Source organism: Aspergillus fumigatus, chromosome 8, assembly GCF_000002655.1.
Source record: "Aspergillus fumigatus Af293 chromosome 8, whole genome shotgun sequence".
NCBI classification, from domain to species: domain Eukaryota; kingdom Fungi; phylum Ascomycota; class Eurotiomycetes; order Eurotiales; family Aspergillaceae; genus Aspergillus; species Aspergillus fumigatus.
This window is the reverse complement of record NC_007201.1, coordinates 678,626-701,576: the sequence shown is the minus strand read 5'-3', so window position 1 is coordinate 701,576 and position 22,951 is coordinate 678,626. Positions and strand designations below refer to the sequence as shown.

General features: G+C 50.7%; 10 protein-coding genes across 10 annotated transcripts; 7 read left to right on the top strand and 3 right to left on the bottom strand.

Annotated features, from left to right (window-relative positions):
- The first annotated feature begins 328 nt into the window (after positions 1 to 328).
- AFUA_8G02640 (uncharacterized protein) lies at positions 329 to 3,751 on the top strand. Its single transcript, XM_077805285.1, has 3 exons — positions 329 to 1,150; positions 1,206 to 2,831; positions 2,884 to 3,751. Exons 1-3 carry the CDS (start codon positions 569 to 571, stop codon positions 2,998 to 3,000), a joined length of 2,325 nt encoding a protein of 774 aa, XP_077661413.1. The 5' UTR covers positions 329 to 568; the 3' UTR covers positions 3,001 to 3,751.
- Positions 3,752 to 3,856: 105 nt separating this feature from the next.
- pgxB (uncharacterized protein) lies at positions 3,857 to 5,796 on the top strand. The gene is made up of 5 exons (XM_077805284.1): positions 3,857 to 4,429; positions 4,487 to 4,654; positions 4,713 to 4,886; positions 4,940 to 5,185; positions 5,236 to 5,796. Exons 1-5 carry the CDS (start codon positions 4,091 to 4,093, stop codon positions 5,668 to 5,670), a joined length of 1,362 nt encoding a protein of 453 aa, XP_077661412.1. The 5' UTR covers positions 3,857 to 4,090; the 3' UTR covers positions 5,671 to 5,796.
- Positions 5,797 to 6,435: 639 nt separating this feature from the next.
- AFUA_8G02620 (uncharacterized protein) lies at positions 6,436 to 8,553 on the top strand (the record flags this gene model as incomplete). The annotated part of the gene is made up of 5 exons (XM_077805283.1): positions 6,436 to 6,612; positions 6,662 to 6,750; positions 6,806 to 7,096; positions 7,156 to 7,605; positions 7,661 to 8,553. 5 exons carry the CDS (start codon positions 6,436 to 6,438, stop codon positions 8,475 to 8,477), a joined length of 1,824 nt encoding a protein of 607 aa, XP_077661411.1. The 3' UTR covers positions 8,478 to 8,553.
- Positions 8,554 to 8,558: 5 nt separating this feature from the next.
- AFUA_8G02610 (cytochrome P450) lies at positions 8,559 to 10,658 on the bottom strand. The gene is made up of 4 exons (XM_741853.2): positions 10,191 to 10,658; positions 9,697 to 10,142; positions 9,260 to 9,644; positions 8,559 to 9,203 (listed from the first exon to the last, which is right to left on the bottom strand). Exons 1-4 carry the CDS (start codon positions 10,386 to 10,388, stop codon positions 8,589 to 8,591), a joined length of 1,644 nt encoding a protein of 547 aa, XP_746946.1. The 5' UTR covers positions 10,389 to 10,658; the 3' UTR covers positions 8,559 to 8,588.
- Positions 10,659 to 11,267: 609 nt separating this feature from the next.
- Positions 11,268 to 12,372, top strand: AFUA_8G02600 (SDR family oxidoreductase; the record flags this gene model as incomplete). The annotated part of the gene is made up of 3 exons (XM_741854.1): positions 11,268 to 11,601; positions 11,653 to 12,046; positions 12,096 to 12,372. The coding sequence occupies 3 exons, from the start codon at positions 11,268 to 11,270 to the stop codon at positions 12,370 to 12,372; spliced, it is 1,005 nt and encodes a 334-aa protein (XP_746947.1).
- Positions 12,373 to 12,580: 208 nt separating this feature from the next.
- On the bottom strand, positions 12,581 to 13,823 carry AFUA_8G02590 (lipase/thioesterase family protein; the record flags this gene model as incomplete). Its single annotated transcript, XM_741855.2, has 4 exons — positions 13,604 to 13,823; positions 13,407 to 13,552; positions 12,771 to 13,354; positions 12,581 to 12,721 (listed from the first exon to the last, which is right to left on the bottom strand). Exons 1-4 carry the CDS (start codon positions 13,804 to 13,806, stop codon positions 12,581 to 12,583), a joined length of 1,074 nt encoding a protein of 357 aa, XP_746948.1. The 5' UTR covers positions 13,807 to 13,823.
- A 133-nt stretch (positions 13,824 to 13,956) lies between these two features.
- AFUA_8G02570 (flavin-containing monooxygenase) lies at positions 13,957 to 16,385 on the top strand. Its single transcript, XM_741856.2, has one exon. The coding sequence runs from the start codon at positions 14,653 to 14,655 to the stop codon at positions 16,111 to 16,113; it is 1,461 nt and encodes a 486-aa protein (XP_746949.1). The 5' UTR covers positions 13,957 to 14,652; the 3' UTR covers positions 16,114 to 16,385.
- A 411-nt stretch (positions 16,386 to 16,796) lies between these two features.
- Positions 16,797 to 18,412, top strand: AFUA_8G02560 (type I glyceraldehyde-3-phosphate dehydrogenase; the record flags this gene model as incomplete). Its single annotated transcript, XM_741857.2, has 5 exons — positions 16,797 to 17,178; positions 17,238 to 17,807; positions 17,876 to 17,990; positions 18,052 to 18,259; positions 18,314 to 18,412. The coding sequence occupies exons 1-5, from the start codon at positions 17,088 to 17,090 to the stop codon at positions 18,410 to 18,412; spliced, it is 1,083 nt and encodes a 360-aa protein (XP_746950.1). The 5' UTR covers positions 16,797 to 17,087.
- Positions 18,413 to 18,587: 175 nt separating this feature from the next.
- AFUA_8G02550 (uncharacterized protein) lies at positions 18,588 to 20,744 on the bottom strand (the record flags this gene model as incomplete). The annotated part of the gene is made up of 6 exons (XM_077805282.1): positions 18,588 to 19,279; positions 19,343 to 19,497; positions 19,552 to 19,920; positions 19,987 to 20,209; positions 20,264 to 20,380; positions 20,426 to 20,744. The coding sequence occupies 6 exons, from the start codon at positions 20,742 to 20,744 to the stop codon at positions 18,588 to 18,590; spliced, it is 1,875 nt and encodes a 624-aa protein (XP_077661410.1).
- A 474-nt stretch (positions 20,745 to 21,218) lies between these two features.
- On the top strand, positions 21,219 to 21,585 carry AFUA_8G02540 (uncharacterized protein; the record flags this gene model as incomplete). The annotated part of the gene is made up of 2 exons (XM_741859.1): positions 21,219 to 21,361; positions 21,429 to 21,585. The coding sequence occupies 2 exons, from the start codon at positions 21,219 to 21,221 to the stop codon at positions 21,583 to 21,585; spliced, it is 300 nt and encodes a 99-aa protein (XP_746952.1).
- Positions 21,586 to 22,951: the final 1,366 nt, after the last annotated feature.

The window sequence follows — 22,951 nt, the reverse complement described above, 5'->3', positions numbered from 1 at the left end:
GCCAAACACAGTGCCCTGAAATCGATACTGGATTCACTTGCGCTGCCTGTTCATAGGATAAGGAGTAAAGCCCAACTGGAGACCTGTAATTGGATCGTTTGTATAATCTATTAAATAAGGCTGACGGTCAAAAAAGGAACAATCTCACACTCGGGACAAACAATGTCATCCTAATTCATAACTGCTATTCAATAGTGCTGCCCCTGAAATTCCGAACGCGGACTTTATTACTGTAACCGGCATGTCCGAAAGAAATCCCGGCTGCCGGAAATACTGGATTTAGTAACGCCGAGACACATCGTCAGTAATCCCCGATCTCCTTCGCAGTCAGCAATCACAGGCAACAACCACAGGACAGTTCAAAACCTGGTCAGACTGAGTCATCTTTACGGGTACTGAGTCTCATGACTGTTGGGCCCTTACCAGTTATTCCCACATTGGCGACCGTTGATTGGCCCTGAGCTGAGCAGCGCCGTGAAAACCAAGCCTGCGTGTGGTCGTGAATGTTTGAAGTGCTGATTTTCTGGCCTTTTAAAAGATAGACGACGACCAAGAGTCGTCATATCATATGGAGCAGTCAAGGTCATCGCCCAAACCCGTAGCACGTCGGCGCAGACCACCGCTATCGTGCACCGTGTGCAGACGGCGAAAGCTCAAATGTGATCGAGAATTGCCATGCGGCCAATGCACCAAGTCCAAAACTCCAGACCAGTGCATCTATGTAGGACCTCAGGCTGGCTCGCTATCAAGCGTCCGACGCGCTGAAAGTCGAGACACAACTGCCAATGACCGTACGCGGGCGTCCACAGATTGCGGCAGTCCCGTTTATAACGGTGTCTATGTTTTCGATTCCAAACACCAACGATTTCCGACAAGGGTGACAAAGCCCAAAAGTCACTCTGATGAGGTGCAGGAGCTCCGTACCCAAGTACTGACATTAGAAAATGCACTGGCAAAGGCCAGCTCGATTCAAACTCCAGACACCCTGGGGGCCGTACCCTCGATCGTCTCAGAATTGGGACCCCGTACAGCGGGAGACGAACACTATATCAGCGAAGACATTCGGTCTCTCCCATGTGCATTCTTTCGGGGTAAAAAGTCTAACACTAGGTTCTGTGGTCGCTCGCATTCTTTCTTGGCCCTTTCATTCGTAAGTTGCTAGCATCCTGTCGGTTGGTGTATTCCTCCGGGCTAAGTTCTTGTAGTTCCGGGATGTGGGTGATTTTTTGAGGCAGCGCAAGTCCAAACATAAGAAAGATTCCGACTATGGATCTTTGAAAAAAATTCAGAAAGAATTGTGGCTCAAGCAAAGACAAGAACAACAGCAACGCGTGCGCCAGGAGTTGGTTTCTTCTTTCGTGGACCTGCTTCCTCCTCGGCGAGTTGCTGATAAGCTAGTCCAGTTGTACTTGTCCAATTTTGAAACCACACATCGCATCCTGCATATACCAACCTTTCTCAAGCAGTACGAAGAGTACTGGATTGCACCCCAACACCCCGATATGGTTTTCTTGGCGAAGCTTTTGCTTCTAATGGCCGCTAGCAGTTGTTTTTACGGTCCAACAAAAAAGATCAACGACAAAGATACACTGGCAAGTACTGCAATACATTGGATCGAGGCTGTTCAGACATGGAGCGCAACGACAATTGGGACTCGAAACACCAACTTTGACATGTTGCAAATCCATTGTCTGTTGTTGATTGCGCGCCAGGCGATCGCTTCTGATGGGGATACCATTTGGATATCATCTGGCTCGTTGATACGACTAGCCATGGCCATGGGCTTACACCGCAACCCGTTGCGCTTTCAGAAGCTGTCTAGATTCTGGGCAGAAATGCGCCGCCGTTTGTGGGCTACCATACTGGAGTTAGACCTACAATCGTCGATGGATGGAGGGATGCCGCCAGCAATTGACCTGGAGGAGTACGATTGCGATCCACCGTCCAACTATGATGACGCAGATTTGGTCGAAAGCATGACAGAAGATCCCCCGCCTAAAGATCCCGACATCGTCACTCGGAGCAGCTTTCAGGTTCTACTTTCGCGTTCATTGCCCGTGCGAGTACATATAGCAAAGCTTGTGAATCGCCTGAGATTCACAATCTCCTATGATGAGGCTCTGCTCTTGAGCGAAGAACTCATGCGGTCTCTGAATGATGCTTTGGAACTGTTCCCGAGCGACGGATATCCGTCGCATATACCCGGCGTTGAGAATCCCGCATTCACGAAGTCGTATTTCATTTTTCTAATACGAAGGCATTTGCTAGCCCTCCATCGCCCTTTTTGCCTCAGTATTATGCGAACTCCTAAATTCTCCTATTCACGAAAAATTTGCCTCGACTCAGCGCTGGATATACTCTCCTTGCTGGAGCCCTCTCTTGACGTTGCCGAAGCAGAGCCCCAGCCTCATCTTGGACATTTGACCGGCGGAATGTTCCGTGAAGAGCTATTAAATGCGGCGGTTATGGTGTGCGTGGAGCTAGTCCTGCAAGCTGACGAGTATTCGCGGTCAAAATCCATGCTCCCAGGCCAAAGTAGCGTCTTAAGCTCTCTCAACGACATGGCGGAATCCCAGCAAGCGGTCTTGGTACGTGCAATTGAAAACACCCTGAATGTCTTCGGCAGTCGCATTGCACCAGGCGGAAGGGGTTGTAAGCCTTACTTCTTCCTAAGTCTCACACTTGCATCTGTCAAGGCGCGCTTGAATGGGGAGGATCCCTTCGTCGCTATGGATCAAGTTGTTACAAACGTCATCAGAGACTACCATTTACTGATGAGCGGGATGCCTTGGGCCGATGTACGCAAGCAAGATGAAAACAGCACAAAGGACGTGAGTGATTGCAGGTTCATAACACAGCGGCTATTTACTGATACACAACTAGACCAGTATTCCTACACCTGGGCTCACTGCCGGTACGCCGTTAGATCTGCCCTTTGATCCCATGTCTTTCATTCCTAGCTCCATGGAGGAGATTTCGGTAAGTCTCGGTGGCAGATGATTGTATCCCTGGGAAGCTGACAAACTAGCCGTTCGACTTTGGAATCCTTTTCGACATGGGCGACTATGGAGCTTCGGAAATGTGGAATAACGATTTCTTCTCAGGGCCTTAAGCAATTAGCGTACATAAGAGCGTGCATGAGGAAATGCGTTCTTGAAATAAGAAGTCAAGTTGCGATCTTCGACTGGCAAATCTCTTCACTACCGTAATGCACAAAGACCTCTTGGCTAGGCCTCATGATAAATGAAACAGAGCCATCTTCGCCTTTGATAGCGATCATTCATCCCGACAAGGGAAGCCATACGTGCGCCGATACCGAGTATAAAAGTTGGGCGATTATAGACTCCAGCATTTTCACACCATCGAGTTCTGCATCTTGCATTCAATATGACCATTGCCTAACTAGGTTCCTCGGGCTATGTCGGAAATTCATCACAAAAAAGCCATCTTCATCATCATTGATGAAATGTCATACATACCAGACTTGAATAATACCCCAGGACAAAGGCGTTTGGTGTCTATCACACAGTCGCCACGGTTCCGGCAGCTAGAGCGATTGAGACGCCATTTGATGGTATTCCTTGCTTTCCGTATGCGCACTAATGAGTCAATGACAAAAATATCGTGTTTCACGAGATGATATAATCATCACCATACAATGCTTGTTTTATGTGCATGTGCACCTTCATTGGTGGAACTTCTTTGCTGATCCCTATAGCCCAACGGAGGAAATATCGCGCAAAACACGAGCGCTCAATGCTTGAAGAAATCAGCTTGTGCTAGAGTCAGTGTCCCCCAAATCTCCCCGCAAAATGTGGGGAAGCATCAAAAAACTTCGCTCTGGCAGCCGCAATGGACGGATTTTATAGGCGGATAAACTCTCTCTTCTTGCGTCTTGACAGGCACTTCCTCTAGCTCATAATCCGGGGAAAGCCAAGCACTGGGGCAGATTGGCAGAAGGCCTGAGCGCTGGCAACTTGGTAGAATTCATATCTATAAGAGGGCCATCATGGGCAGGTCGGAGTGAAAGTGCCAGCTCAATCAGCTGTCTCTAGTTGTACGCGTCTCGTAGCGAGACACCGAGCTCGCCATGAAGTTTTTTGCTCTTGCAGCTCTCTTCGCGAGCACAGTCAACTCAATTGCAGTTGATGGCCTTATTCCTGGAGCAAGAGTCATCCCTGCTAACGACGTGGTAGCCCTGAAGAAGGCTGGGGCCTACCATCAAAAGCACCACCACCGTCGCACAGTGATCATCCGTTCCTCTAGCAGTGATGAAGACGACGTCTCTGCTGACTTCTTGTGGGGCATCAAGAGGGCCAATCATGGTGGAAGGCTGTTGCTGCAGAATGGGAAAAAGTATGTCATCGGCAAGAAGCTCGATCTGACCTTCTTGAAGGATATCGAGGTTCAATTGGATGGAGAACTAAAGGTACTTTGGCCCAAGATCCTAGACCCAGTCCTAGCTGGTGTTAATACTATAGAAAAGTTCACCAATGACGTGCCCTACTGGCAAGCGAACAATTTCTATTATGACTTCCAGAAGTCCATTAGCTTCTGGCGCTGGGGTGGTGAGGACATCAAGATCTTTGGTTCCGGTGTCCTGAATGGCAACGGACAGCGCTGGTATAACGAGTTTGCTGGACAAGAGATCCTGGTGAGTTTGCCGGAAAGCTTGTCAAGATCCCTATACAGACTTGTACTGAGAAGCCTAGGATCCCAACAACAAGTACTATCGGCCCATTCTCTTCGTGACTGAGAACGCCACCCGGGTCTCGGTCGAAGGGATTACGCAACTCAACTCTCCCTGCTGGACCAACTTCTTCGTCCGCACCAAAGACATCTCGTTCGACAACGTTTTCATCCATGCCTATTCGACTAATGCATCGGTAGGTTTCCATTCACTTGTGGAAGCAGAGGATAAGCTAACGGTGGCCCACAGGCGCTCCCCAAAAACACGGATGGCTTCGACACGCTCAACGTCGATGGATTGACTGTCACGAACACTCGGGTCGATATCGGTGACGATTGCCTCTCACCGAAGCCCAACACTACCAATGTTTTCGTGAAGAATCTCTGGTGTAACGGCACACATGGAGCGTCGATGGGAAGTATCGGCCAGTACCCCGGAGTCCTGGACATAATAGAGAATGTTTGGATAGAGAACGTAACCCTGCTCAACGGTGAAGTAAGAAATACCCTCCCCTTAAGCTCGAGGTCCACATCTAATTCTATCAGAACGGTGCTCGTCTCAAGGCATGGGCTGGTCCCGATGTTGGCTATGGCCGCATCAACAACGTCACTTACAAGAACATCCACGTCGAGAACACGGACAATCCTATTGTCCTGGATCAGTGCTACTTTAACATAAACGCTACACAGTGTGCTGCCTACCCTTCGCGCGTGAACTTCACGAACATTGTCTTTGAGGACATCTATGGAACCTCGTCTGGAAAACGCGGTAAGGTCGTCGCTGACCTCACCTGCTCGCCTAATGCCGTGTGTTCGGGGATCCGTCTTAAGAACATCCACCTCACCAGTCCTGCGGGCAGCCCTCCAGTCATTGTTTGTGATGGAATTCAAGGGGATATTGGAGTTGAATGCCAGTCGTCAAGTAATTCGACGACTAGGCGCTCGGTTGATTTGGCCAGGAGCCTAAAATACAGGGCATGAGTGCTTGCAGATGCAAATGGTAAATAGAAAAATTTGACTCAAATTGTGTTCTTGACTCTCAGCGAGGTTGTGATGAGGAGTGCATCTAATGATTTCGTATGCCATTGTGGGATGGTTCATAACTGGATTGATACTCCAGTACTTTGCAGCAGCAAGAGCTGTTTCTGTAGAGCGACGTTTGCTCAAATTAACAGAGCAGAGAAGGTCAGGTTAACCCGTGAGAGAAGACCGTCATTCCTATCGAACCATATTCTGTCGCCTCGGAACTGGGCTACAACTGAAGCATAACCATTTTCATTTGTGTCTTATGATAAATGCATCTGTGAAAAGAAGTATTCTGCATGAGTAACCGGAAAACAAATCGTGTGAAGAATGTGGTAATCTCGATTTCAACTTGAGGTGCATAACTCATACATTGTTATGGACAATATTGGACAAGTATACGCTCAATCAAAATGTGTATGCCAGAGATACTCAACAACTTCCAAGCACTAGCAGTCTACAAAACAATAATCTTATTAATGCATGGATCGTCGAATCGGAGTGCAGTCAATTTTGCATCTCAATGTGCGTGAGGACCTTGAGCCCAAACCAGGTACCTTGGGAGTTCAGAGGTGAAATAGACTCTTGTATACATTCAACCACGCGACCAGTAATAGCTCTTTGATTAATGATGAAGGATTATTTAAGCCCACCAAAGGCGAACCTTGGGGGTTAATTGCAAGCATATCGTTTGCTCATGATATAAAATGCGGCTTTTCCACAATGCTGCCTGCGTGGTCAAATTTCATCCCAGAATCCGGTTCAAAGGGCACCGTTGACTTTAACGAGATGGTTATCAACTCTGGAACTGACTCTCTCTCATATCCCGCTCCTGCTCAGCCAGAAGCTGAGGAGAAGCCGACGAGGCAGATCCCGGTGACACTCCTTTCAGGATTCCTGGTAAGTATCTCCCGCAAGATTGCCACGGCGTCTAGCTAAGAGAGAGCAGGGTAGTGGCAAAACAACACTCCTCGAGCATATCTTACAATCTCCGGACCATGGACTGCGCATTGCGGTTGTGGTTAATGACATGAGCAAGTACGGGTACCTCGCTATCAATATCAGGAAACATTGATGCTTACTGGCAATACAGGCTGAACATTGATGCTGCTTTGATCACTCATCACAGGGTGTCCCAGACAAAGGAAAAGCTCATCCAGCTCCAAAATGGATGTATCTGCTGCACACTACGTGGGGACCTGCTCTCGGAGCTGGCTCATCTCGCGCGCCAAAAGGAAGTGCAGTATGTTGTCATTGAGAGCACGGGAATTAGTGAGCCGATGCAAGTAGCGGAAACGTTCACGGCCGAGTTCAGCAGTGCAATGCTGCAGGCGGATCAGGAGATGCTGGTGGATGAGGATAGCCGCAAGGTCCTGACAGAGATGTAAGTGCAGTCGCTTTTTCAATTCTTGTCCTTCCGGTTGTCGGATCTGACAGCAACAGCGTCAATCTAGGAGGCCTTCACACGCTGGCGAGACTCGACACCACGGTGACTGTTGTCGATGCATTCAATCTTCTTTCCAACTTTGACACCGCCGAGTTCTTGTCAGATCGATATGGATCCAAGGACATTATCCCAGAGGATGAGCGTACCATCTCCGACCTCATGGTGGACCAGATCGAGTTCGCAGATGTTCTCATCATCAACAAGATCGAGACCGTGGATGAAAATACCCGAGCAAGAATCAGAAGATTGTTGAAGACACTCAACCCCGAGGCCAAAGTTCTGGAAACGAGTTACTCTCGTGTTGATGTGAAAGAGATTTTGGACACGGGAAGGTTCGATTTCCTCAAGGCTGCTTCGGGGGCCGGTTGGTTGCGCAGCCTGCATGAAATGACAATTCAGAATACTGGAAATGGGCAGAGAATGGCTCCGAAGCCGGAGACCTTGGAGTTTGTCTCCCCTGCCCTCCATCCAACATCAGGGAAGGTACACTGACTTGAACAGGTATGGGATCAACAACTTTGTGTATACCGCTCGTCGGCCCTTCCATCCTCGTCGACTCTTCACCCTTCTTCATGATAAATTTATCCTGCTGCAAAACAACGAAGCCGATGAAGGTGACGAGGACGAGGATGAGAAAGAAGCTGCAGACGAAGGAGAAGAAGAAGGTGAAGAAGAAGACGATCATATGGAAATGGACGAAGACGAAGACGAAAACGACGGCGATGACGATGATGATGACGAAAGCATCTCCGACTTTGAGCAGCCAGATCCGTCCGAGATCCTGAAGAACAAGCGCAACCATCCCGCGTTCAGCTCCATTTTGCGCTCCAAAGGTTTCTTCTGGCTCGCTACACGGCCATTCCAGTTTGGAGAATGGAGTCAAGCGGGTGGCATGCTAACGATGGGATGCGGCGGCCCATGGTTCGCAGAAGTGCCAGACGAGGCGTGGCCTGAGGATCCTGACGTCCGGAAATCCATTGAGAATGATTTTCGAGAGCCACCATTGGGAGACCGAAGACAAGAAATTGTATTCATTGGTGAGGGAATTAACACAGAATTGATAACAAAGTTGCTGGATGAGTGTCTCGTGGATGACGATGACATGAGCCGGTGGACAAAGATCATGAACAACAAGAGGCTATCTTACCGGCAAAAAGAGGAGAAGCTGGGAAAGCTGTGGGAAGATGGCTGGGAGGCATGGCCTGAGTTTGGTATTGTAGATGAAGACGAGGAAGACAACAACGAGGGAGGGAAGAAGAAGCACAAACACTACACCAGCGAGTATCAGGGACGTGTCCACTCCCACTCCCACAAATAACCGCAGTAACTAGGTGATTTGTCATTATAACCAGCACTAGCAAAAGTTTCATCAAATTCATATCACATTATTAGTCAAAAAAAAAAAAAAAAAAAAAAAAAGGCTGAAGAATCACCATTCATCCACGCGGCTCATCTTCAAATGCATTCCCTCCACTGGCTTGGTCGTCACAGCGCCAGCAATATGAATCTCCTGCTTAGGATCCTGCATCTCAAACTTGAACCGCCCGACAACACCAGCAACAGCACAGCGCAATTCGGCTCGAGCAAAATCTTTTCCGATACAGGACCGCTGGCCATGCAAGAAAGTGATTTGCGCATAGTTTGTCGAGGCACCACCATTGTGGTTGACGACCTTCTGGCCGTTCTTGTCGTGATCGATCCAGCGCTCTGGCAAGAACTCCTCCCCATTGTCGCCCCAGAATTCAGGGCTGCGGTTGATGGCGTACGGACAGATGAGGATGCGAGTGCCTTTGGGGACATGCTTGCCTGCTATGGTGGTATCGCGGACGGCTTCGCGAATCGTGATGGGTACAGTGGGATATAGACGTAGGACTTCCTGGCAGACCCCGTTGAGGAGTGGCATGGATTCGAGATCGCTCCAGCTGATAGGATGGTTGCCAGACGGGATATGTTCACGAATCTCCGTACGCAAACGCTCTTGAACATCGGGGTGGAGGGTGAGAAGGTAGCAGGCCCAGGTGAGTGCGCTGGCAGTCGTCTCATGCTGTTCACATTAGCTGAATGATTTCAAAGTAGGTTTAGGAAGGAGACAGAACATACACCAGCCGCCAGAAAGGTCAGCATTTGATCCACCAATTCGTCGTCCGTAAAATCCCCACCCACCATCATAGTTCCCAGGATGTCCGCCTCCAGCTCCTTGGCGGTCATATTGCTGGAAACAATGGTGTTCCTCTTCTCACGAACAATGTCCTTACATAGATCACGCAGGAAGCCGGTCTCGGTGTCAATCACGTTGTTCAGGCGCCAGGGTAGTCGTCGTGCAAACCATTGCGGAAGAATAAAGTTGATGGCGAGGAAGGCCATCTTCTCCTTGGTTGGTTCCAGAATAGCAAGAAAGCTATCAGCAACTTTGTTTTCTGGGTTGTGCAGAGAGCGAAAGTCTCGACCCATGGCCGCCGGACCGATGATATCGAGGGTGAGACGGCTGGGTAGCCTTAGCGAATATAAGAGAAGCAAGGTGGACACAATAAGCTTACCTCGCCCACATGCTCATCTCGACCTTACCCACACCGTCCTCCGGACTGGTTCCTTCCATTGGATTCTGCCGGATCTCCTTTTCCAATTCATCAAGAAAGAGGCCAGTCTTCTCCCACATCAAGGAGTACAGTGAACGAATGTTCTTTATGTTGAAGGCAGGAGTCAAGGCCTTGCGCTGTTTCTTATGCGCGGCGCCCTCAGACAAAATCAAGCCGAAGCCAATGATCCGAGCGAGGAACTCGCGCGCGCGCCATGGTTTCTCGAAGTCGTAAGTGTTGGTGCTCATGATATCCAAAAGAGCCTGGTGAGTGGTAGGCAAGAGGTGGCTGCGGTTGAACACATCTCGAAAATGAATCAGGCCTTCGTTGGGGATTGTTTTCATCCATTGCAACGGAAGACGGCCACGCGGGTTATCAAAGATGACTTTACCATTTACAAAGGTGCCCTAAGCAATGTTATTGGAGATTGCGACACACGAGATCTTTGAGCATACCTTGACGGTTGGCAGATGACGATTTGCCGTGATGAAGAAAGGATATATAATGAAATCCCAGAATATTTTCAGGGCCAGATTTACACCTACCGCCCCAAGGCAGACTGAATGGAAAGAATACTCCTTCAAGACGGAGCGCTGCAAAAAGTACCCCTCAGCCAGAGAGACAGAGGCAATAGCGAGCAACGTGTCGGCCATGTTGCTAGCACTCTTGGTGAATAATCACTCGCAAGAAACGTGGTCGAAGTCAAAAAGAGCACGAGCACACAAACTACCTAAGGTGAGGACTAAAAAGCGGCTTAGTTGGGACCAGCTTTGAAGAGATCTTCCTCCATCGTCTGCTTTTACTGCATCAGTAATTTTATATGCAAGCGATCTGTCCAGGATGAGCTAGCGTTAACGTGACCCCACGGGGATCGGCACAGTCGAAACGGCTATGCGGCCTCGGCTCGGGCGTTCAAATGACGTTTCGATACATTTGCATGAGATGATACCTTTGGGTAGACCAGAATATATCTGCCTGCAGCCTGACTGTCTGTCAAACATGTCAGAGGAGTCCAAAAGGCCAGACGTTGAGGATCAGAAGATCATCATCGCACCCATGTGAATCCCAACATTTCACAACAGGCCCCTATTTCTGAGTTCGGATAGCTTTGCGGGGTGGTTTAGTTTATTGATAGGCTAGAATGGGTGCATATTCATGGGTCAAGCTACAGATCCCCACGATAGCCCGGATATTTAGCGAACTAGAGATCCACAACAGTGGACGCAGAGCATCGCAACTATTTCCTGATCCGGACAAGCAGAAGAATGTTTGAATCATCGGCCTCACAATGCCCTCCTCTATGTCCTCAAGAGGATGTCTCCAGGGGCATTACCTTGTAAATAACCTCGTAGAACAATTGATCTGCATTATGTTACGCCTGTGCCTCGGTACTATGCAGGAACACTTGTATATGAGCTTGACATGATCCATAAAGACGCTGCAGCATGCGTATACATATGGCATAGGCCATCCATTCTAATCTCTATCGCCTTATTTGTCTTGAACAGCTTCAACCAGTTTAAAATTGCAACATGTCGCTAGAAAGCGCTCTCAGCATCGCACGGCAATACGCCCAGTCGAGCCTCGCGCAGCTACCTGAATCCGCGCAGAATGCCCTCCTGAACCCTCTCGTCCAAAAGGCACTTACGGCTGCGCTGGTCTACGGTGCCCTGCGACAGACCAACCGTTTGCTGTCGCAATGGTCGATAAACAACTGGCAGCGCGCACATCCATGGCAGGGTGATCGCGAGCTCGTTCTGGTTTCCGGAGGGTGCAGCGGCATCGGCAAGCAGATCATGGAAGATCTGTCCAGGAAAGGGATCCGAGTAGTTATTTTGGATATCAATGAGCCCAACTTTCAGCTACGTAAGAATCATCAGTCCCCTTTGGTATGCGCCATAGACTAACGAAGCAAAGCCCGCAATGTACACTTCTTCAAGGCCGACATCACCAACTCAGAGAGCATCAGAGCCGTAGCTGAGAAGATTCGCCAGAAACTAGGCGACCCCACTGTGCTGGTCAACAACGCCGGCGTGGGCTACGACGGCACCATTCTCGATGAGCCCGAGGCCAAGATCCGGCAGACGTTCGAGGTCAACACCATCTCGCATTTTCTAATGGTGCGCGAGTTCTTGCCCAGCATGATCCGCCAGAACCACGGACATGTTATCACAATTGCCAGTATGGCCAGCTTTGTTGCGTTGGGGGAGATGGTGGATTACTGCTGTACCAAGGCCAGTGCGCTGGCCTTCCACGAGGGACTGACGCAAGAGTTGCGATACTGGTATCAGGCGAGGAAAGTTCGCACCAGGTATGAGGCTACATTCGATCTGACAGGCTTTGGGACTGACCAAATGAAGTGTTATTCACCCACTTTGGGTTCGTACTCCGATGATCCAACAGTTGACCGACGCGGGAAACCAATTCAAGCAGCCCGTGATGACACCCCAGGTGGTATCGGATGCAGTGGTCAAGCAGATCCTCACGCAGAGTAGCGGCCAAGTGATTCTCCCGACTTCCCATTCCGCTGCCAGTATGGTGCGAGCATTTCCTCAGTGGCTCCAGGAGACAGTACGTGGGATTGCCTCGGGCTCATTGAGGAGACTTCGAGAGCACCAAGCTGCTCAGAAGTTGTAACTACGTGGTATATAGACAGTCTATCTACCCTGTGAATGTTGACATGTCGTGTATAACCATGTTAATGGATAGTGATGTATACAAATCCATCTGACCCGAGTTCCGTAAGATTTCACAGATCCAGTGATGCAGACCAGACTGAGAATGATTTCAGATAGCGATGTACGAAGAGATTTATAAATAGACACATAACACATCCAGCTCGACATCAGAACAGCCGTTTCGACAGCCACTCCTTGACCCGCTTCCCCTGCTCCGTCTCTGTCGTATCCCCCAATTCCAGATTATAGATGGGAGCAACATGACCCTCGCGATGTCCAACAAACAGTTCCGACGATGGGAAGCCAGCCTGTTTTGTCAGCAACCACTCACCCCGCAAGAATCAAGCATGTACATACCTTGAACTTCTCCGCGAAATCCTGGATAATCGGCAACAGAATCTCATTCCCCCCCGCGCAAATCAACACATTCGCCACCGGAAACGTAGAATACCAGTCAGACTCCGCTTTCGACAAATCCGTATAGACGTCTCTGGTCGCCGTACCCAGGTACGCCCTCGCCCACGGACCCGCCACCGCAGGCGTGATCAGATCCCCACTAGAGTCAATCTTCCGGTCCGGAAAGTCCGTGTCCATTAGCGTCCAGGGGGCGATCATGACCGCGCCCGCGAGGTTCTCGGATACGTTCAAAGGGTCAATCTGCGGGTGCGGATGCGCCAGGTGCGACAGCACGCCGCCGACGAGATTGCCTCCCGCTGAGTCGCCGCCGAGGAAGATGCGGCTGGGTTGGTGCGAGGTGTTGGCGAGGATGTAGCGCAGGCAATCAACTGCCTGGCGGAGCTGGGTTGGGTAGGTTGCCTGCGGGGCGAGGGTGTAGGTGAGGCTGAAGATGGCGAGGGATTTGTTGTGTGTCGCGGCGTGGTCGACTAGGTTGGCGAAGAATTTGAAATAGCCCATGTTGGCTGGGAGGGCAAAGCCTCCTCCTATGTCCTTGTCAAATTGGTTACATTACCTACAAATGGTAGTGATGCTGACCGTGATACCAGATCAGGACGTTATCTGCTTTGGCGTCTCCGATCCAGTGGCCGTAGGAGCCCTTGCCCAGGTCGATGGTGTGAGACATCCGCTTAGTTTTCTTGACATACGTCTCGTACATCTTGTTGGTTGGTGGTAGGACATATCTATGTATCTTTAGTACTTTGTTTCTTCATAGAAACAATGCGCGTACATACTGCATCTGTTTGATAGACAAACGCGTCGTCGCCTTACGGAACACCGCATAGCCAATATGAAGGAACAGGGTCTTGGGCTGGTTGGACTCTCGCCGTAATCCAGTCAAGATGGCCCATATTGCAGTAATCCAGATGGATACTAGGGCAGGGAAGAAATCGAGTTTCTCCCACAGGGTTAACTTGATCGCTTTGTTGAAGGCCATCGATCCGTTGATTGAGGTGTATGACGTGTTTGTTGGCTGAGAGATCGATGCCTATCGGGCAAATGCAGTATACAAATGTTCATATCGCATGATCAATGAGTATGGCGATGATGGAGACATGGCTGTTATGGTAAGGAAACATCGCGGCGAGGTTCGCAAGGATTACCTGATTTGGAAAGATTGATGCCTATCTCCGATCAGCCGAGGTCGCCTCGGTTAGCTTGATGAGAATACAATTAACTCTGTTTGATCTAGATGGTTGGGACTTTGTTTCCACAGTGTTGGTCTGGTTGTCTAGATATGATACACCTGATCTGTGCTTTACTGACTTCTTTGCAGATGACCCAAATCAAGGGTGAAGATCTTGAGAGAACATGATGACTGACCAATCGCGTTAGACTAGATTCAAGCTTTTAATTCATCGTTTCTTTTACCTCATCGATCTCCTTGCTTTTTTCGTTCCATAACTGACAATCTCCAGCCCCTCGATAGCAACTTATGCTCTCTGTTAATACCCCTTCGTCCGCTCCCTAGGTCAATTCTTCTCCTTTGCTGAATCCTCCTTGACGATCCTTTCAAAGATCGATTGGACTAAAATCAAGTCCCAGAGATCCAAGCTTAGCTCAACCACCCATGAGAGTGGCACCCGCACAGCACTGTCAAGTCCGTGATTCGCGACGATTTCCCTTTTGGGCAAACGATCACTGCCCTCTCCACATTGCCTCACCGAGGAACATGTGAACTGTTTTAATGATGCATAATTTCCATGCTGAGATCCGATTTATATAAACCCAAAGACACTGGTTGCACTGAATCAAACGCCTCACTTCATAGATTCATGCCAGAATGGATTACGATATTATCATTGTTGGCGCTGGTATCTCCGGCATCAACGCCGCCTACCGCATCCAAAGCCAACTCCCCAGCCATCGGTATGCCATTCTAGAAGCCCGCAACGCCATTGGCGGAACCTGGGATCTCTTCAAATATCCCGGCATTCGATCCGACTCGGATCTGTTTACGTTTGGGTTCTCGTGGAACCCCTGGAATCAGGACACCCCGATCGCCGAGGGCGCCTCCATCTCCAAATATATGCGCGACACAGCTGCGCAGTACGGCATCGACAAGCATATTCACTTCCAGCATCGCTTGCTGGCGGCCGACTGGTCGTCCGCCGACAATGTGTGGAAGCTGGCCGTTGACCATGAGGGCGAGTCCAAGTCGTACACTGCGCGCTTCGTCATTTTCGGGACCGGGTACTACAACTACCATGAGCCACTGGCCGCGGATGTTCCTGGCCTCAGTCAATTTCAGGGCCAGGTCATCCATCCGCAGTTCTGGCCCCAGGATCTCGACTACACCGACAAGAAAGTGGTCATCATCGGCAGTGGCGCGACGGCAGTAACGCTTCTCCCCAAGATGGCTGAGAAAGCGGCCAAAGTCACCATGCTTCAGCGCAGTCCAACATACATTCTTGCCTTACCCAATCGTCAGAGCTCGATATTGAGCTGGATCCTCCCGAACACTGTCAACCGCAAACTACAGCGCCTCCGATGGATCTTCACTTCCCGGCTGTTCTTTCTGTTCTGTCAGACCTTCCCCTGGATGGCGCGACTTCTTCTCAAGCTCAGCGTCGTGCGGCAGCTCCCTAAGAATATCCCCCATGACCCGCACTTCAAGCCGCGGTACAATCCCTGGGATCAGCGCCTGTGTATCTGTCCCGATGGCGACTTCTTCAAGAGTCTCCACACCGGCCGTGCGGACGTCAAGACAGACACCATCCGGCAGGTCACAACCAGCGGCATCGAGCTGAATTCGGGAGACTTCCTCGACGCCGACATCATCGTGACGGCGACGGGGCTCAAGCTGCAGATCGCGGGGGGCACCTCGATCACAGTGGACGGCGAGAAACAGCGAGTGCCCGACAAATACCTCTGGAACGGAGTGATGCTGCAAGACCTGCCGAACGCATCATTTGTGATCGGCTACACGAACGCATCATGGACGCTGGGGGCCGACGCGACGGCACTCTTTGTCTGCCGCTTGCTCAAGTGGATGGAACAACATCACAAGATCGCGGCGGTCCCGCGGTTGAATCCGATGCTGGCCAAGCAGATGCAGCCCCGACGTTTGCTTAACCTGAACTCGACGTACGTGACGGCGGCGGAGAAAGATCTCCCGAAAGCGGCCGATCGGGGTCCCTGGCAGCCGCGCGACAATTACCTGTCGGATCTGATGTTTGCCAAGTATGGGCGTCTCGACGAGGGACTGGAATGGGTTGATGGGGGCTGGAAGAAGCAGCAATAGGGACCATCTTTGGTCTATGATGTATGCGGTGGATGAATAGATCAATCCTAACCAATGCCTCTCCGGCCATGAGAGAGGGCATATCTTGTACTCTGCATGATGTCACGACACTTGAGCCATATACTCGCACAATAACTGAAATTGAAACGAGTGGTTGCATATTCCCGTCAGTGCGATCAAAGCAAGCCCACCAGTCATGCTACGGAGAATGTTCCCTTCCTGAGCATGCGTTCAAGTGGATTAGTAGTATTATTGATAACGAATCAGGAATAGCAAAAATGCCTCAATGACAAGAACCTGGATATAGATTCATCCTGGTAGATATTCAGTATACATCCATCATCAATCGCAACTGGAAAGTGCCGGAAATCGGACATTTCTGGTCAAATACTTGTCCGAGTTCAACATCCCGCTGAAAATGCCTCAATTTAGTTCTTGCATCAATCACGATGAATTAATAGATAATCTGTTATAGCTAATAAAGCATACTAAAATATATCATGCATGCACTGAAGATCTTCTGCGAACGAGCAGTTCTCCGGCCTCGTGATATCAACATCCTCAATATCAGTATCGGATTCCGACCAATCAAAGAACCGGCATTTCAATCGGCAACTTTGGCTCAGTAAGATGCTTACTCTTTTCAATCCTACTAGTTCGATTAGTGTAAAAGGCTGAGGAACAGTCAACACTCAAGCCGATGAAAGGTCCGGTCATCGGAAATCCCGCAGGCTGTGGGGGGGTCCCCGATGCTGAAGCGACAGCAACTCGGCGGGAGTTTTCGGAGACGTCGAGTCAGTATAACTGTATAGCATCAGGATAGTTGCATCATGATGCAGAATACATAAGGGACGGCATACTCATGTAGTTGTAGAATAGATAACATGCCGATCGGGTAGGCTACTATCACCACTGTCCACTTGTCCTATCATACACCGTACATCATACTATATAGTATAGTATATACCACTGCAATGGCTCCCTCCATTAACGACTTCCCACACTCCACCTCCTCACCTCAATCCCCCGTTTGCAAGATAGGCATCAATGGCTTCGGCCGCATAGGTACCCGTCAGCCTTCTCACCACAACCGGAAGTGATACTAACGGCTGGCCCCCTCCCAGGCCGCAACGTCCTCCGCGCCGCCCTCAACAGACCCGACCTCCAAATCGTCGCCATCAACCACACCTGCACGACCATTGACGACCTCATCCATCTCATCCGCTACGACTCGTCCATGGGCAACCTCCCACCCTCGATCCCCATCCACGCCCTCTCCGACACCCTCCTCAGCATCAACGGCCACCAAATCGCACTCACCTCCGAACGCACCCTGCAGAACCTGGACTGGGCCGCCCTAGGCGCAGAGTACGTCATCGAATGCACAGGAAAGTTCACGAAGCACGCGCAGGCCCTCGAGCATGTTACCCACGGCCGCGCGAAACGGGTGATCATCTCCGCGCCGAGCGCCGATGCCCCGACGTTCGTGTTCGGCGTGAACAGTGACGAATACACCGCCGACGAGGCGCGGCGAGTGATCTCCTGCGCGAGCTGCACGACCAACTGTGTGACGCCTGTGCTGAAGGTTCTGCAGGGTCAGTTTGGGATTGCGCAGGGCTTTCTGACCACTGTGCATGCGGCGACGAGGTCGCAGTCCGTGTTGGACGGGTATAGTCGGAAGAATCGACGACTGGGTAGGACCCCCGAGCCCTTTTTCTTTTCTCTTCTAGCTTTCTGAGGAAGATTAATTGACAAGGTGTAGGTCGCAGTGTCTTTGATAATATCATTCCGACGACAACAGGTGCGGCCAAGGCTATTGCGACGGTGTTGCCCGCGTTGAGCGGGAAGGTTACGGGGGTGTCGATCCGGGTGCCGACGTACGTTTACCTTTCTCTCTCCTTGTTCGGTATGAGATGACTGCAAAAGCTAACTGGCTAGTCCCAACGTCTCGATGATCGACTTGACGGTCAGCACGGAAAAGCCCACCTCGCTGGCCGAGGTCCTGGCAGTGTTCCGCCGTGCGGCAAAGGGCGAGCTGGCGGGGGTGTTGGCTGTGAGTGAGGAGGAGCTGGTCAGCAGTGATTATCTTGGGAATCCGCATAGTGCGATTATCGATGCGCCGGCTTGTCTGGAGTTGAATCCTCAGGTGAGTGATTTGTCTGCTATATCTAGTCATGTAGCAATGCTAAGCTTTGTGCAGTTCTTCAAGATCATGGCGTGGTACGATAACGAATGGGGGTATTCGAATCGGCTGCTGGATCTGGCCAGGCATGTGGCGTCACAAGAACTGGGAGCATAGATAAAGGCAACAGATAGATTATTGTTATACAAGCGATTTTCTACTTACGGCATTAGTCAGAACAAGCGATTAACTTATTCAATAGCTCAATAATCATGAATTAGATTTTCCCATATCGTTGCATAACTAGCATTGGCCTCGCATCACACATCACCGTCAAACGTCGTGACAGTCTTTACTGCCGCACGGACTCCTCATCCAGCTTAGGATCGGGATTGTCGCCACCGTAGCGACTGGCCGGCAAGTTATTCAGCGCATCCTCCTGCTTATCCAACTTGTAGTTGGTCAGCCAGAAGCCAATGCCGCCGACGAACGCCAGGATCGCCACAACAGTATAGTTCCAGACGAGCAGCGGATCCTCGGACAGACTGACGAGCGCCTGGCCCAGCGCAGACGAGAAGGCATTCATGAACAGCGCCACCGCCTGCACAAGCGAGCGCATGTTCTTGGGCGCCTTGGTAAAGGCATACTCGAGCGAAGTCACCGAAGCAAAAATCTCCGAGATACCGCCGAGCACGTAGGTGAGAGTCTGCACCCAGACGGAGATGTCGGAGTGCTGGTTCAGCTCGTCGAGGCAGTAGTTGGCTTCCTTGCCGCAGGGGCCGATCTTGTAGATGTAGTACTGCGTGACGGTGGCGCAGATCATGCCGCTCCCAGCGAAGAAGAAACCGGCCGTGATGCGCTTGAGTGGGGTGAACTTGATGCCCATGCGGCGGAGGCCCGGGTAGATGAGTTTGTCCATGATCGGGATGAAGATGATGAGGGAGAGGGGGTTGAGGTTGTTGATGATGTCGTTGGGGACGCCGCCGAGACGCATGGTGGCTGCTTGGGAAGTGAGGTTGTTGATCATTTGGTTGTAGGCGAGCCCTACCCGTCAAATTAGTGTTGGACTGGAGCGGCGACTCTGCCGAGTGAGGGAAACCAACGTACAGTACAGGGGGTACCAGAGGAAAACCTTGCAGGCCTTGAGACCACGGCTGACTTCGTCGACCCATTCGTCGTCAAAGGTCATCCACTGGGGACGGTCGCGTCCCAGAGCAGAGGGCTTGACCGAGTCCCAGAAGGGCTTCGGGTTCTTCTTCCAGCTGCGAGGGTCAGTAAAATGCCACCAACAGACCACCGCGAAAGGAGAGACATACATTCTGGCAGGGTTGAGAGACCACCGGCCCTTCATGGCCAGTTTCCACAGACGGATGGCCTGGGTGTAGACCGAGCCGGTCGGCTTGACGAGGTGATACTTGTTGCGGCAGAAGAACAGCACAATCGGGCAGCCCAGGTACATGACGGTGGGCAGGAAGTAAGACAGCCAGAAACCGACGTATTTCTCCGCATACACCATGCTGACCTGGCCCAGGATCGAGCCAATGTTGATCATCATGTAGAAGTACAGGTAGATGCGAGAGATGGTGGCCGCGGGATCGACAATCACGCGGTTGCCGTTCTTGAGAGTCTTGATGTAGGGGACTTCTTCGCGGTATTGCTCGGCGATCAGGGGAGAAATATTGGACCTGATCAGTCAGTACCAATCTCAAATGGTGGGAAAACACCACAAAAAAAAAGGGGGGAAGGCCTACTTGAAACCACCGGTACCCACACCCATGATAAGCAAACCGATCGAGAAGCAGGCAATGGCACCATTGGGGTGCGCAATAACCGGAGGCAAAGCCGAGACGATCAGGATGATATGGCCCAGAAGGGCCGCGGCAATGGAGAACATGATGGTCCGGAATCGACCCCAGTACTGGTCAGCCATGTAGGCACCGGCCAGGGGCATCACGTAAGACCAGAACGCGTTGACTACCATGGGTCAGCAAGCATTCTCCTCGTATCATCTCGACCGGGAAAACTTACACAATGTCAGACCAGTGGACGCCTGCTGGCCCATACCCAGCGCACCGGGATTCGAGTGGTCATATCCCGCACCCGTGGTCGAGCCCTCGGGAAGAGGACGCTGGATGAAGTTGACGACTAGGCCGATTAGCTCCGTACGTCAGTGAAGATCAGAACACATACAAACTGCAGTCGTGCCGTAGTAAGAGAAACGCTCGCACAACTCGACAAACGCCACCGTGTACGCAGTCCAAGGGATATCGCCCGCTATCCGGCGGAGGTGCTTGAAGTCGTCATCAGAGGGGAATTGCCTCTGTAGATGGGAATGATCGTCCTCGTAAGCCGCAGACGAGACTCCCGCTTCTTTTGACGCCGGAGGAACCTCCTCAATGCTAGGCGTGAGCGACAATTTGTGGTCCGTCTTCTCGTCGATTTGAGCATCTTGGGCAGAAGCCCTGGCTCGGGCGACTTCCGCCACCTCGACGGGGTCCGAGACGTTCATGGCAACAAAGATAAAAAAGCAAAGACAGATACAGCGGAATTGTTCCACAGACACTGGGCTATGGAGAAGAAGAGGGATTAGAAGAAGAAAGAGCCCCGTGGATCAGGAAAGGGTCCAGCTTTAATAAGAGAGAGGCAAATGGGTACAAAAGAAAACGAGGGCCACTCTGCAATCCAGACAGGTTATCGCGTGTCACGCCAGATGAACCAATAATCGGCTGGCAGCAATAGGTACAATTAATCTATTTTATCGAGGGTTTTGTCTTCAGGCTTGTATGATTTGCTGCATGGCCGAGGTCACGGGGGATTAGCTGAATTCGTCGACAGTATCAATCTAGAACCGTTGGTAGCCGGCGGACCAAGACTCTCGGCTGAGTTCGCCAGGTTCACGACAGGGCTGTTGCTTTGATTCCATGATCCTTTCCACGCCGTAAACTATCGTTTGGGGCATCGCTTGGGAACGGATGATGCCGACATGGGCATGTCTGGGCGTGAACTGATTGAGGCAAAAGATAAGTGGGAGAAATTGGCCATGGGTGCAAGGCCATTCCATGTGGTTTGCGATTCCATTGAAGCTCTGGAAGACCGGAGTCGCGATGGCGATATCCTTGGCGGTTGGTTTAGAGAGTCTTGGAAGAGTGTCTGACCGCCGTAGCAGCGTTGATATTGGACATGAGGGACCAAGGGCTGGGGGCGGAACTATGGTGGTCGCTTGGCTGGGGCTTGGCTGGGGCTTGGCTGGTAAGCTGGAGTGTAACCTCACGGCTTGGCTGAGCGAAAATAGACCAATGAACCGAGGTACAGGCTATCAGACTATCAGGGGTCTCGCAGCCTGCCAATGAAACATGAAATCATGGTGGTCGATGATTGTGATATCAACTAAGTGTGTAGGACGTGCATGGTCCCAGTTTACCCCAGACGGATGAGGGGATAACCTCTATACGAGAGCAACCCTTGACTAATAGATACGAGGAGGATTCACTCTAATCGAATGTATCCGGTCTCTCGAGTTTGTCGACCTGCCACTTTCAGCCATCGACCTTCTTAGCGGGCCGGGAATGGGTTATCAAAGTGAGGAGAGACTCAATCGTTGGGAAGACAGATGCAGTGTACCTTGCGCGAATCCGGGGTTGACTCGGTTATCAAAGGCTCTTTTATCATTTGATTGCCATGTCTGAACGAGGTTGATGTTTCAAAGGGGTCCGAATCGAGGCCCCTAAGCTAGATAACACGGTGCCGTGTGACTGGCCGTGTCTTACAATGTCTGACCATCGCCCTCGTTTCCAGACCATGTGAACGCCGTGATATCGGTTCGACCATCGCTCTGGTTCTCCAGTAAGCACCCCACCTCCATGGGTTGACTGCACTTCTTCGGATATATGTCGATATACAATTTGATGCCCAGCCGAGTTGAACCATCACTACTCTCCTCCAAACTTTCTCCCGTAGTGGACCACTCTCGTATTGAGATAGCTTGGCCATGCTTAATATGGTGGACCGCTCAGAGCCACCCAATTGACCATGGACGGGAACAAAGTGGACTGGAATTGATGTGTGCATACACTTCGATCATCGAAGCAGACTCCTCTGCAAGTAACTGCCAGTTTCATTTGTAGATTCTTCAGTTGCCTTATACCTTGGAACGACTAACTGTTGCCGCTTCAATGAAAGCGCCCTTGCAAACGAATCTCCCCAAGAAGCTCATGACAAGTGAAATTCGACAATGTATGTAGTCTATGTTTTAAGGTGAGCAAAGTGAAGATTGATAGATCTGGAGGTCTCATAAATGAGCCAGAGATAGAGAGCGAGGAAAGCCGGAATAAGCGAGAAGATTTACACCAAGCCGCGACGAAGATATGATGTTTGCACCCACGTGTAGTGTGGATACAGTGGCCAAAGGCGCTCGTCGCAAATAGTGAGGAACGTGGCAAATCTTGGATTATTCCAGTCTTTTGATTGCGACCAGCAGCCTTTGTTATCCTGTGTCGAATAGACTTCTCGTGAGGTCTTACTGGAGCCCCACCATCCTGTGAATCCTTCCACTTGTGATGACAATGGCTCGACTTCTAAAGGGTGCTATATACAAGATATCACTCTAGGATGCGATGTGAACTATATATATATGTATATATATCCCAGTCAAACACAGGTGTATTAGTCCTCACAACAAACAGAAAGTCAAGGCAGCTCATCGGGGTAACTGTCAGG

Excerpts from the sequence above, each read along its gene's own strand:
- AFUA_8G02610 (XM_741853.2), bottom strand. The coding sequence starts at position 10,388 with ATGGCCGACACGTTGCTCGCTATTGCCTCTGTCTCTCTGGCTGAGGGG. Across the intron at positions 10,143-10,190 it reads GTCATCTGCCAACCGTCAAG|GGCACCTTTGTAAATGGTAA; the intron begins GTATGCTCAAAG and ends AACATTGCTTAG. Across the intron at positions 9,204-9,259 it reads TGACCTTTCTGGCGGCTGGT|CATGAGACGACTGCCAGCGC; the intron begins GTATGTTCTGTC and ends TAATGTGAACAG.
- pgxB (XM_077805284.1), top strand. The coding sequence starts at position 4,091 with ATGAAGTTTTTTGCTCTTGCAGCTCTCTTCGCGAGCACAGTCAACTCA. Across the intron at positions 4,655-4,712 it reads TTGCTGGACAAGAGATCCTG|GATCCCAACAACAAGTACTA; the intron begins GTGAGTTTGCCG and ends TGAGAAGCCTAG. Across the intron at positions 4,887-4,939 it reads CCTATTCGACTAATGCATCG|GCGCTCCCCAAAAACACGGA; the intron begins GTAGGTTTCCAT and ends GGTGGCCCACAG.
- AFUA_8G02570 (XM_741856.2), top strand. The coding sequence starts at position 14,653 with ATGGATTACGATATTATCATTGTTGGCGCTGGTATCTCCGGCATCAAC.
- AFUA_8G02640 (XM_077805285.1), top strand. The coding sequence starts at position 569 with ATGGAGCAGTCAAGGTCATCGCCCAAACCCGTAGCACGTCGGCGCAGA. Across the intron at positions 1,151-1,205 it reads CTTTCTTGGCCCTTTCATTC|TTCCGGGATGTGGGTGATTT; the intron begins GTAAGTTGCTAG and ends AAGTTCTTGTAG. Across the intron at positions 2,832-2,883 it reads ATGAAAACAGCACAAAGGAC|ACCAGTATTCCTACACCTGG; the intron begins GTGAGTGATTGC and ends ATACACAACTAG.